Source organism: Struthio camelus, chromosome 22, assembly GCF_040807025.1.
Source record: "Struthio camelus isolate bStrCam1 chromosome 22, bStrCam1.hap1, whole genome shotgun sequence".
NCBI lineage: Eukaryota > Metazoa > Chordata > Aves > Struthioniformes > Struthionidae > Struthio > Struthio camelus.
In genome coordinates this window covers 4,736,423-4,749,782 of record NC_090963.1, presented here as the reverse complement: position 1 = coordinate 4,749,782, position 13,360 = coordinate 4,736,423, and the positions used below count along the sequence as shown (strand labels likewise).

The 13,360-nt window shown below is 41.3% G+C and overlaps 1 protein-coding gene across 5 annotated transcripts in view; it reads right to left on the bottom strand.

Annotated features, from left to right (window-relative positions):
• Positions 1 to 406: 406 nt before the first annotated feature.
• Positions 407 to 13,360, bottom strand: part of UBASH3B (ubiquitin associated and SH3 domain containing B) — an 80,943-nt gene continuing 67,989 nt past the window's right edge. For all 5 annotated transcript variants that reach the window (XM_068916533.1, XM_068916532.1, XM_068916534.1 and 2 more), the window contains 5 exons: positions 11,528 to 11,620; positions 10,578 to 10,722; positions 8,110 to 8,216; positions 7,024 to 7,133; positions 407 to 6,105 (listed from right to left, as the gene is read on the bottom strand). In XM_068916533.1, coding sequence (XP_068772634.1) covers positions 5,968 to 6,105; positions 7,024 to 7,133; positions 8,110 to 8,216; positions 10,578 to 10,722; positions 11,528 to 11,620 — 593 coding nt within the window. In that variant the 3' untranslated portion in view covers positions 407 to 5,967. The remainder of the gene's footprint in view (positions 6,106 to 7,023; positions 7,134 to 8,109; positions 8,217 to 10,577; positions 10,723 to 11,527; positions 11,621 to 13,360) is intronic.

Below are 13,360 nucleotides of genomic sequence, written 5' to 3'. Positions count from 1 at the left end.
AGGAGCTGTGTCAAAGGAGGCAGTTTCTGAGCTGTCTCCTGCGGATGTGCTGCTGGGGCTGGACCAGCTGAGCACAACTGGCAGGTCTCAACCCATCAGGGCTGGGCATCCCAAAAGGTGAGGTGGTAAAAACAGCGTTGCAACTGCAAAATGAGAAACAGCCCTGACTCCCCTTCTGTTTCAGGGTCCCAGTACATCACTTTTCTGGGCACATGCCCACATGGGTATTTTCTTCTGCGTAAATCTCACTGAAGCCACTGAAGTATGTCTAAAGTGCTATTTGATGATGCACAGGCTACGTGCTAGTCCTCTGTGTAGAGGGAGACTTCAGTTAGGGGCTGTGTCAGAATAGTCGTTCCAGTGAAGTTCAACACTTGAGAGGAAAACTTAAATAGGAAGGGCAAGCTGTGGATGCATGACATCTTTATTAAATCATCTCTGAGCCATTTTTTGTTGGACTTCTGAGAAATCCATTTAATGTGGTAAGCAAATTAAAATGCAGTGGTTGTTTCAACAGTTGTTAGCATTTGAAATTGATATTAAAAACAACCAACCAACACCCCAAAATAAAAAATACAGATGTCACAGGTAAATACAGCTATTTTTGGCAATACAATTATTGTTTTTTTAAACAGCAAACATTTTTTCTCAAATAAATACAAACTGCTCACGCTAAAAAAAAGTAATATTGATACAACAGGTTTAAAATGAAAAAAAATATGTATCCATTGCTAACATCAAGTTTTAAGAACTGTCCACAGAGAGAAACTTTAGAAAATACCTTTTAATGGGAAATAATAGAAAGGAACTGGTTGTATATTTTCTATTATGTTGCTTGTAGGTTTCATGAATGTTCCCGAGGGAAATGTATATTTGAGGAAGTGGTGGGAACTAAACAGCAATTTAGAGTGGATGCAACCAATCATACTTACCGTTTGATTTTTTTTTTTTTCATTCATTCAGTGTTTTAAGCCTGTCTGCTATCGCCATCATTTCACATATATACTTAAGGTTTGACTAATTTCCTCTACATTTAGGCTTTTTTTTTTTTTTAAACTAGGCCTCCTTTTATAAACAGTAGTTTTCATATGGAATTTCAATACTTTTTAAATTGTGAAGTATTGCAAATATATTTTCAGCTCTGAGCTTAAATACGAAAACTATTTGGCTATGGCCTAACTCAACTGTCTGGCGTTGAAATGAACGCTCTCTTTTTGAAATGAACATGAATGACATTAAATCTCACCCTACTTCTACATGCCAGCTATTTATATTTTCATCCTATACAATTTTTGCATTTACAGGAATGCAGTTTAAATGCTAAGTTCACAGCAGTGTGTGTACTGTTTGCTGCTGCTCAAAAGGATGCAGACATGAACTGTAGTTCACCTGTACTCGGGTATGTTCATTACTTAGCACAAATTCAAATAGGCAGTTCATCACCTCCTCTAAATTTTGCGTTTGAGCAGCAGGGTATCAAAGTTTTGGAGTTAGTGCCTCAAATCAGGACACAAAGAGCCCTGGGATTTCCCAGACAAGACAAGCGTAGTCCTAATGCTTACATGCACCCTGATTAGGGGCTAAATAAGTATTCTGCTTAAATCAGTGGGATTTATGTATGTGCTTAAGTGTTTTCTTAAGTCAGGACTGGAAGGGCTCAGCCCTGTTCTTACATAGAGCGTCCTCTGAATTCGTCTTTAAGTCAAGGTAGATAGGGGTTAGCAGCGCACAGCAGGACCAGGCCTTGTGCAGCTTCATTGTAAGCCTGTGGAAATCATGAAAAATCTTTCTCTTTTGTTTTCGTGGGCTTTGGATCACACCTCGGTAAGAAACTTCAGGCACCCAGAGGGAAAATTCTTCAACCCCTCACCTCCAGTGCAATGTCGGAATAGATAGCTAAGTCGAAAGGCTGAGTTGGTCATACTGCTATATGCAACCACCCTTCCTATCCTCTTACCTTTTTTCAAAGCGCTGCATTTAGTACTCAGTTGGAGATTGCAACACCCAAGGCCCTAAGATACCGCTACCTGGAGGATCCAGGATTGTGGACACAGAATAATACACAGGGAACTCTAGACTCCCTTCTACTCTCTTTGTTTTGGAGAATTACTACTTGTTTTATCTTCACTAAGAGTAATTCACATACAACTTTTAAACAACCATTTCTTTGGTTATGTAGATTATCACTTCATAATAATATTAATACTAGAAACAAACGACAGAGGAGAGAAGGAGGCTGATAAAATCAGCTGGCTATTCTTTCTAAAATTGCTCAGACTGAGTAAAAAGAAAAGATGTTTTTCCTGAAGTTCCGGCCTGGCTCCTTAAGTTTGTGTAAACAGCCTCTATTGATTTCAGTAAACAGTGTCAATTAACATTAGTTGAGAACCTGTCGCTGTGCTCAAAGGATTTAAGCATTTGGCTGTAGCTACCACTAAATGTAAGGAAAAATCATTATACTTTAGGCCTGCATGAAACTAGCAAGGCTGACACAGAGAGAGGCTGACAGAGTGCCTGCTAAAGTCATGAGGGTTGGTGCGTGCTGCGATCCACTCCAGTCCACTTCAGCGTAGGAAGACTGGGCAAAAGGTTCAGTTGAAGGCCAGAGTGTCCTTACCTTACTGCCCAGGGGATACAGGCCTAGTCAAACTCTTGATACCCTATCAAAGTTTTCAGATACCCTTTTTTTGCTTTTTCGGGCTGTTATGTGTCATCCCTTCAGCGACTGCTGTGCTAGAATTTGACTCCTGATTCTTGTATTTTCTAACCCAATCCTGAAGTTACAATTTCTGGCAATTTGGAGGAACAGTTTATTCTTGGCATATTTCAAGCTCTAGTCCTTAATAGGGAAGAGAGGGAAAAATTTAGGAACTGTAATTTGCCATCCATACTGTAATTAGACTGTTGGGATATAATGCAGCTCACAGTGAAGGTAAGGAAAAGACTTGTACTCATTTTAGACAGATCAAGCCTAATGTTCTTCTGGGACAAAACACTGAAGCTATGTTAAATATATGTTAATGAGCAGCAATGGAATAAAAGTGAAGCAGCAATCCCCTTTGTATTTTTAACATTCAAACTGAAACTGCAAAGGAACATCTTTTTTCCTTTTTCCCCTGGTAAGCCTTATCAACATGAGATTACGTAACACAAAACCCCTAAAGGAACTCAAAACACTGGAAGAAAATAAGATTTTCTTTCTGAGATTCTTGACACCTGAAAAATCTAATATGAGATAAGACAATTGTCAAAATATTTTCCCAAGCATCCAAAAATATACTTTTTTTTAAGAAGAGAGTATTTTAACGTCTTTTACCTTCTCAAACAGAACGCTTTTTTCTATAATGCTTATTATATGCAAAGGTCAGCTACTACAGTATTGAAATTATGTGCGTTTGGGTTTTGTTCCCTCTCTGTTTCGTGCGTCTGCCTACTATAAATTCCTTGTAATGTTGCTTACCTGTAATGGGACCCGAGCAGCCTCTACTGTTTTCTGCATGCAGTGTTTCCTATCCAAAGTTACATCTTGCTGGCCCATGGCATGAAACAGTAAGGTATCCAAAGAACTGCACGTATCTCAGTGAGCAAATTAGTTTTGGTGTGATTGTCATCTATTTAGTTTTAAAGAAACTTTGCAAATTTGCAGTGAGTAAGCATGGAGGAAAACAGGCCAAGAATGTTCTTCACAATGTCTGTACACAGCCAAGAACAGTTTAAATTATAGTTAAAAATGAAAGTGACAGCAGTATAACTGCACAGGAGCAGTTTCTTTCTGTCATCTCTTAAGTTATCTCCCTGACTTTTCAGTATATGTCCCTGGTATAATAATGCACTTATGAATGGCCTACTATGTATTACATACTCATAAATGTATAAATAATGGACTACTGTTGTGGATCATGACAGTGTACATATTGCACAGGATGCGCTGTCTGCTGACTCAAGATCTGTATAGTATCTGCTGTACTTTCCCTGGCAAGCTCATGACCGTTAGCTCAGCTTTGTCCTACAGTTTTAACTAGCTAAAACCCTTAAGATGAGTTATGCTGGAGCTGATGAGTGTTTTACCTCATTTAAGAATGAGGGATTGCAATTTATCTCCCCTTCTTTGTTCTGAATGTTGAACGTGCAGCTGGATCAGATCCTACTGAAGGTAACGTGAGTCCTTCCGAAGGCTTGATAGGTTAAAAGAAACTAACCCAAAAACAAACCTGGACTTTGCTATGAATAAGAAGCATTTGTGAAAATTGGCCAGTATAAACTTCTGTGCCATGCAGACCTTTCAAATAGGGGTACTGGTGCTTTCTGCAGAGGGAAAATGGGAAAGAAGAGGGGTATCCTACGGTGCCAGAGTGTTTTTCGTGGTGCTTCTGAACTTTTGTTTGATATTATTTATGGGAATATTCAGAATTATGGTCCAAGGCAAGGAAAGAGTACACCTAAATCCTCTTTCATCCCATTTAAGCAGATTTTTAAAGTATCTTCCTAAAGCGAATCTACACGAATAAAGACCAGTACAAAAGGCTGCAGGAACTTTATGATCCAGGGTAGGAGACTTCAGATAATTATGTTTCAAAGAAACCTTCCTTGAAACCAGCTTACACCATAAACTACGCACTGCAGAGTTTTTTTGCATTCTCCTCTGGAGCGTTCGGCATTGGCATCTGGCAGGAGCAGGCAGTTGGACTAAGAGGACCGCTGTTCTGTCTGCCACAGCAGTTCTTGTGATTTTAAAGATTTTTAGCACCAGATGGCAACCCTTCTCTTTCCCTTCTCCCCCCAAACTTAACCCTCCTCCCACTGGATAAATAGCATCTTAATAGGTCAAAGCATGTTGCTTCTGAAGTACAGTGTACTGTTTTTTTTCAGCTCTACTTTGTCTGTATGACAGATGGCACTTAGGAATTAACGAGAAGGAAGCAAAACATTCAGCCAGGGCTGAAATTCAGCATATCTTTTTGACTTAATCATTACCCCTGGTGAAAGCTGCTTACTGCAGAACCTTACCAGTGCTGACAGAAAAGCTCACAAGGGACAGAAAGCCACCACTGTGTAAATGACCAGCGCGAAATCTCAATGCAAGAGGCAAAACCCTTCTTGAAGCTCTTCTGAGGGGATTTAAATGACAGAAACAGTTTAGGCTAGTCTATGCACAGGGGTGGATTTCAGTAATCTGAGTAAAGAAAAGCCTTTCTAAACCCTTTGGGTTTGGTTGGAAAAGGTCTGTTTCACCTCTGCTGAAAAGAAATTGCTCCTGGTCTTCGTTCACAACAGTGCTATCTTTTGATGTGCAAACTACATCTGTAACTGATGTGAAACTGAGAATTCTCCTCTGACACAGATTAGCATCAAACAGTGTGCTCAACAGGATAGTTACGCAGGCACCTAATACAGTGGAGGAGTAGGTAGGGGAAGTAGAGAAGAATGATCTGATGCTGCCTGGAGAGGGAATGCTGAACTCTCATTTTCCAGCAGGTGATGATACACTTTATGAAAGGTGCTGAGAATTTGGGGGTTGCTTGTGAGGAAGGTGTCAACACGTGGTCCTGAACAAGCCTGTTAATGCCTTGCAAAAATAGCAATGAAAAAACATCCTGAACGCTCTACTTTCACACAGTGAACTAACATGGTGCAGAAGGCGGTGAAAGCTACTGGAATTATCAGAGCTCCGTTCATGGTGGAAAAATCTATCCGAGCTACTGACTAAACAGAGATTCCTTGCAGTGCAAGAGCTGGAATCTATATTTTAATATTTCTTCCCCCAAATCAGGCTCTCTTCTATTTGCCTAGTTGCATATGAGAAGGTTTGCATGACTATGACTGTGTAAGAGATATGCTAGAACAGCTTTTTGTGTGAGCCACGTAACACACGATGACTGTTTTTTCCACTGTCAATAAACACAAGAAAGAAGAGACGTTCTCCAATGCTTAGAAAGGCCATTGTTTTGCTTGGTCATGTGGCTTTGCCTATTCTTGTAATAGGGTCTCTCTCCAGTTAAAGCCTCCAGTTGGTCCATGTGTGAGAGGGAGGATGGGGGGGTCTGTAAGCTGCCAAACACCTGTATCTCCCAGTTCTTCACACGAACAGAACCCCAGGTATGGAATCTGTGTGAAGAGATACGGAAATAAAGGACAAAGGCCGTAAGCAGGGATTGCACTGTGATAAGAAGGGAATTGGCCTAATGGCCAAAGCCTCACTGTGCTATTAAATCACTGAATCTTCTGTCTCTCTTGTCTCTCTGTCTGTCTTTCTGTCTCCCCCTGCCCCTGCAAGCCCGTTTTCAGAAGATGATAGTAGGACTCAGGCACGACAGCCAGACTTTGTAAAGTGCGTCACTGTCCACGTGAAAACACCGAGGAAGACAAATGACAGCTTTGTAAGGTGGTTTAAATACGGGGCAGCTCAGACCAAATGTGCCTAGCCCATGCTGACTGACAGCCTTATAAACCCTGAAGGCCAGTGCAGCAACGGAGGAGAAACATGGGCGCTAATCTGGCTCAGGAATCCCGAGATCGAGTCTCAGCTATGACTATCCCAGATGTGTCTGCAGGGCTTGCAATGGGCAATATCATCTCCTCACCGAGAGCTGGAGAAAAGGAATAAAGACACGTTATCATTTTTCAAGCATTTTCCTTGACATCAACAGCTCTTCAGAGTGGGATGATAAAGGAAAGAAAGCGTAGATCAGAAGTGCCCTGTTGACTATGGTTAAGGTATTTTCAGCACTAGAGGCACTGTGGGAGTCTCTATATAGCCCCTGGTACCCACAGGCTTAAAGCAGTGGTACTGCGTGCCCGTTTGTAGGCGAGCATCTGATCCCATGCTATCTGTTACAAGAGTGACATGTTAAGATAAGCCTCTTAAACCAATCTTCTTTACTCTCATGACTTCTGAAATAGATGGCACTCAATAATGGGCTGAATCAGACAAAAGGAACAAAGTGTCCTCTGGCTGGTTAAGGAGCTTGTAATTTTCTTTTCTCCTTTTAAAGCCAGCAAGCTTTATTCCTTGCTGGTAATTACCTTTCGGACCATCTGTACAAAGTCCTTGGAGTTCTGCGGTGAGAGCCCTTGGAGCTGGCAGGTACAAGCCTCCAGAGAGGATGCATGTGCCACTATCAGAATGTTATTTCCTGAAACAAAGCAAGAAATGCAGGCTGAGGAGGGGGAGGAGAAGCTGGCTTCAGGGACTGGTTCCCAAGATGATGCAAACCATTTAAGATGTTCAAAATAGGTTCAATTTAACATATAACACGTGAAATTATGTATATATGGGAAAAGCATGCTTTATTAACATGGAGCGTTTCCCAGTTTTGGCGATGATAATGGTTAACTGCTACTTATTTGTAAAACTGCTTTCTGAGGAAGGCGAGAATTCCCATGAGCTTTGTGTTGTCCTTGCATTTTTATGAAGCAGATACTTTTCTTCTGTCCAAAAAATAATTTTGAAAAAACAAGCACTTTAATTTCAGTTGCTGGTTTTCCACAGCAGTTGCTTTAGATTTCTATTCCCAATATATTTTACAACAAATGTCTTGCAGTGCTAGGTTTTTTGGTGGGCAAACTATTAAAATAAAAGATCCAGAATGTGAAGAAGAATCCGTGAAATGGAATTAATGAGATCACCAGAATTTAGAAATACCTTATCCCTAAGCTGTGAATGAAAAACAGAAGTTAGAGATTTTTTTTTTTAAATTTCAAGATTGCATTTGGAGAAATGCTTTATGGTCCTTTAGGATTATACAGTGCAGAAGATGCCCTTTCTGATGCTGGTAACAGAGACAGCAGGGTGAAAATGGCTTACTTATTCCATGGATATTCCCTGGAAACATAGTTATCTTACATTGGGTCGGGATCCCTAAAATACTTCTGCTTCTTAAGTTTACGGACCGCTCGTTTACCCTGCGTGTGGCTGAACTAATAGCTCTGACACATACAGAGCTTAACTTGGAGTTTCCAATGTCTATGGGAGAGAGGGTGAAAGACTCGGATATGGGGATTCATCTTCTTGAAGATGGAAAGACTGGTTGGGAACATCAGCTTTCGCATCTGGGATCCCCTGTCTTGCTTTTGATGGCGATTGGAGACAGAGCGCTCTGTAACACTTACCTTTGCCTTTACATTCACTGATGATTTCTTTTGTTACTTGGTAGCTTCTACTTATGTACGTATCATAAGATTCTGAAACCACTAACTTGCTGACAGGAATATGAGGTCTGCAAGTGAAAAAACAAGTACGGTAACTTGAGAGAAAGTTTTAAATACAAGTTACTTAAGCCCTGGCTATGATGCACCTGAAAGTATGCATTTCTTTAATTTCTCTAATTACTCAAATCTCCAGAGCCACTTCTTGTGTCAGGACCACTTCTGCAAGTTATCAGTGGAATTTTAATGATAATTTTTAAACATCAGTACTCAGATCTTTACTAGTCCTGCAATAAGATACCTCAGTTAGCTGGCAAAAATGGTGGCAAAAATTCCTCTAATGTGGACCAATTACTGGAGGCAGCATATAACATGCTTATTTTATGTATTCCTTTTACAAAGGCGTGTACCAGGAGGTCTGTCTCCTAGTCCACGATCTAGCCAGCAGACCACACAAGAGCAGGCTCTTTTCTTATGCTGAGAATAGTCTTTGTGGTCTTCCCAGAAGGCACGTATTTTCTGAGCTAGAGACTCTCCTGTGGTCCAACTGCTTTGCTGAGTGTTAGCCACATGATACCCTTTCAGGGATAAATACAGTGTAAGCACCTCTATTTAAATACCCTTTGCCCAATGACTAACTTTCCAGAGACTTGGAAAGCTAGCTTGCAGGCCAGAAGGGCTCAACACAAATGACTGTATGATATAATTAGATATGAAAGAAATCAGGGTTTCTTTTTACGTTTTTCTTTCTTGTTTTTAATGTTTCAGCTGTGTATTCCACTTGGGCGTTCTAAAATGGGTGTGCTGGGGCAATGAGAAACACCGGCTTTCCTGTGATATCATAAACCACAAAACCCAACCACAAAATAACTTGTCACCAAGCCCACTTAGGTGGAATTCCAGTGTGTGTTATGCATGTATTAGTAAAGTTTCATTTTTATCTGAGGTTGTGATTAGGTTCACACTAAAATAGAAAGGGCTACTCTTTGCAAGAAGTCATAATTATACAGATTTTTCACCAGTGAGGTAGAGTGGAGGACTGGAACCGTGTGACCTTTTTAGAGTTTCCTTCTTTGTGAGAGCTCTTTGAGTCTGGCTTGCATAAATGAATCATAAATTTAAGAGCAAGAAAATAATCTTGTCTGTTCTTTACCACATGACTATGTCTGCTGGGTTTTTTTTAAGCCTTTCTCTGTGCCGTTTACAGTAAAAAGCATTTGGATGATATGCTGGAGGGCACTGTGGCAGAGTGGCTGACATACTTCAGGGGATTCGGAGGAGTGAATTTGAGTTTCCCTCTAGCCTCAGACTGAAAGTTGCTCCCAGCAGCTTAGCAGTGAACAGGTATTTGTTCACAGTGATACTGGCAACGCTGAGGTCGGACATGTGGCTAGATAAAAGGAAAGCAGCAGAGCCTAGCAGCAGGGCCATGAGGCTCAGGATATGGAAGGTAACCCAGGCACCAGGACTGATCTCCTCTGCAACCCTCAGGGTGATTGGCAAAAATGCTGAGCACTGAAAAGCCAGCTCATATAATCTGCTTTTGGAGCAGCTCTATCAAGGCCCCTGAAAGCCACGCTAATAACATCTTTGTATCTATTTCCTTTTTCTGAGAAGTGGGAGGAAGGATTAGTCGTGCTTATCCATTTGCCATTCAAATGCTTTTAATCAGACATTTGTTTTGTTTGCTTCCACCAAGAGTTTTTGGGTTGAAAACCATGAAAACCTGAGTCTGGAATCTGTAATTTTTTCCACTAGAAATGTTTCAGATGTAATTACTGACAAGTGATAAATGCTTGCTTGGTATTCAGGTCTTTGATAGAAAGCCTTCACATTTTGATGACACAGGAGATGCTGAATTCCTGACAGATGTGAACATGTTCTCCAGGTTGTTGCAAAATTTACAATTAAGATCCACCACCATACTAACCATAACAGAAAAACAGACGAGCTTTTTCCTCTGTGGAAGGGAAGGGCAGGTATGACTGAACCGGTGGTACAGTTCAGTCTATAAAGATGATGGTCAGTGAACTGAGTTAGCAAAGTAGTTCTGTTCTTTCTTGTAGGTTTGAGATCAACTAGGGCTGCACAGTTCAACCTGAGCCCAAACTCCCTATTTTAGGAGAAAAGTTAAAAAAAAAAAAAAATTGTTTACTGGGCACCTAATAAACGCACAATGAAGGGAGGAGTACTGGAAAGAGGATCCCTGTGATCAGCAATATAACTGGACCTTGCAAACGGAGTGGGAAATTTGATTGATAGTGAGCCTTAGGGAGCGTTAATTGGAGCAGCCTTGAGCCTGCTCTGCGTTTATTTTGGGAGGCCCAGCAGCTCCTCTGGTCACTCCTTTATAGTAAAAATTCATCAGAGTGTAACTTGTTAAAAACAAAGCCAACCCCCAAACCAGTCTCCTCCCCACCACCTTCTGCTACCTGTAGGTTGTATCAACGCTTAGAGCAGCTGCAGCTAAATCCACAGGGGATATCCAGGCAGGTAGTGTGTTACCAGAGACCCACTTGGTCCATTCGAATAAGCCTGGCTCTACTCGAATTTTCAGGTTGTTCTCTTGTTGCATACCTGAAAAGCAGAGAAAAGAGACTAGATATTGGTGAAAGTGGCTGAGGAGGAGGGGGGCATGACTTTACAGCTTTAATACTTAAGTTTGATTATAAATCAGCTCATTTCTGTCTAAGTAGTCAGGTGATTAATACTAGATATGAAAAAGTTGAAATATTTGTAAGGCACTCATATATATATATATATATTTTTTTTTATATTTATATATATATAAAAAAATATCAAGGCATGTAAATCTCTGGCCTGCAGTTACATGCCATATAGTGAACCTAGGTGTGACTGTATCTTGGAGCTATTTTTTGACTGTTTCCAGTGCCACGGGATCTCCTATCACTATTTCCCTTCCCAGTTTCTGCAGTGAGGTTACTCTTAGTGGTGGCAGAAAGTTTGTGCAGTTGTGTTTTATGGTTGCTGTGAAAGCACCAGGGAAGTGCCTAGCAATGAACCGACTACACAGACTGGGAGTGGGCAAAGACACAGAGCATGCTGAGCTGGAAGTATCCACCCTCTTCAAACACACATCTGGCCCCTGCAAGAAGGGGCAATAAACCCAGCTCTGAACCAATAGCTGGCCTTAGGGCCAGCACTCCATCTGAGCAGACATTTGTCTCGTACCACGCAACAAGAAAAGGGCTCCTTACGAACACCGTTGCTCTGATGTGAAGTACGCTCCCATGGAAATAATCCTCACCCTGAATTACCGTTTACTTGGCTTTCCCATGCCAGCTCCCCGTTTATCTGGCTGGCAGTGTTTTTTCCCAGAGAGTGAGAAGAACGCAGCCTTTCCTGCTTGTTGGGTTCTTACCTTTCAGGATATAGTGTGCTGTCTGTACACACCGTAGGGATGGGGAGCTGTAGATGTAGTCTACAATGGTGTTAGTTTCCAGCAAGGCTTCACCTGTAAGCAAGTTTGAACAGTAAAAATCAACAAATGGTGTTTTAACAGCAACAGGAGCATGCAGGGTATTTGCTACCTAGCAAGGAGCTGAAGAAGCTTCCCAGCTGCACTGTTACTGTGTTGGGAAATGCGGGTACCATTATATTTTATTTCAGTGATGTGCTAGGCAGTGTGGCATACACAGCTGTGGACTGGGATATATTTTTCTGTGTGCGTTGCTCTTTGGGCGTCTAGGTGCTTAACCCTTATGCAAAGAAGGCACAGCATCTTTCTGAAGAGAAGCATCTACCCTGTGTTCCCTTCTGTTCAGTTTTGCTATTTCTCCTTAGGTGTAGCCAAAAAACAAACAGCTGAGAAAATGCTGAGAAAATGTGCAGAGCTTGAATTTCATTTCATTTATATGTCATAAATCAGAATAACTCAACTTAATTCAAACACAGCTAAATTCAATTGGTTCAGGTCTTAGCTAGTTTAAATTACCTTCTCATTACACAGGTGGAAGATCACTGAAAATGAGATAAGACTCAATTCCACCATTAGAATTATTAATATTCTTGCAATGCCCTTACTAAGGGGACCAAATCAGAACAGGACTCTACTAAGCGCTGTACAGACTTTTAAGAGAGTTTTATTTTTGTTGTATTTGAAGAGGCAAGACAAAAAGGCGGGAACAAGCATGAGTTGTTGACCTCTACTTTTTATGCTTAGTGATAACTGTAGCCATGTCACACCCGTCTCTATATCCCTGAGAAAAGCAGGATTCTATAGAAAGAGCTGGGAGCATAACAGCCTTCTGCCACATTGAAGCTGCTCATTTGCTATAGTTGTCTGAGAAATTATTGCTCCAGGATTCGTCAAAGTCAAGTTTGTGTGGCTGCAGTACGGAGCTGTTGCCTGCAGATGGCTGGCGTGCTGCAATGATGCTGACAAGCTGATGGCGCCTGGGTCACGTATACAGTTGCATACTTAAACCTATTTAATGATATCAGCAAAGTGTGCTGTGATTGCTCCCAGATTACCCTTCTGTTACACATGTGTTGTGAACTCTGATGCCATGTGGCCTGGAGTCTGGTCATCCTGTTGTTATACAGTGATTTATTTTTGTCTAAAAAGCAAGTATAATTTTAGCTGCCCTAGTTTGAGTGTGACCGACACTAAGTACTCCAAAGGACTGGAATTTGAGGAAATGCTAAGTACTGCTCTCTGCAACTCATGACCTTTAAGAGGCTGGGCTCCCCAAATCACAATGCTCCAGATCTGCTTCTTGACAACCAAATGATTTTCTCCCTATGCACGTATCAAGAGGCTCAGAAGACAAGGAAGAAGATGGGGGAGGGGAGGACACCGAACTGTGTTTTGCCACAAAAACATAAAGCCAGACAGGCTGATTAAAGTATGTTGGTGTTACAAACTGCAGATCAAAGTTTAAGATTCTCAAAATCAAAGAAAGAGCATATTTTACCTGGCACGTGACCGTCTCATCCACTGCTGCATTTTGTAGTGACATTTTTAATAACAGCATCTTCTAGTGCGGCACATTTACAGGGCAGTAATGAATGGTTTTCGATTGCACTGCTAGTGGCTGTGACTTTATACCATGCCCTAGATTTTGTGCTTTGTCTTTTCTTCAGCTATGATGGCGGAATGAGACAAGGTTTTCTTTAGAAGAAGTGCATGCCAGTGAAGTTGAGACTTTGCAGAGATTCTTGAAATGTCTCAATCCTGTTACTTCAGGGCACC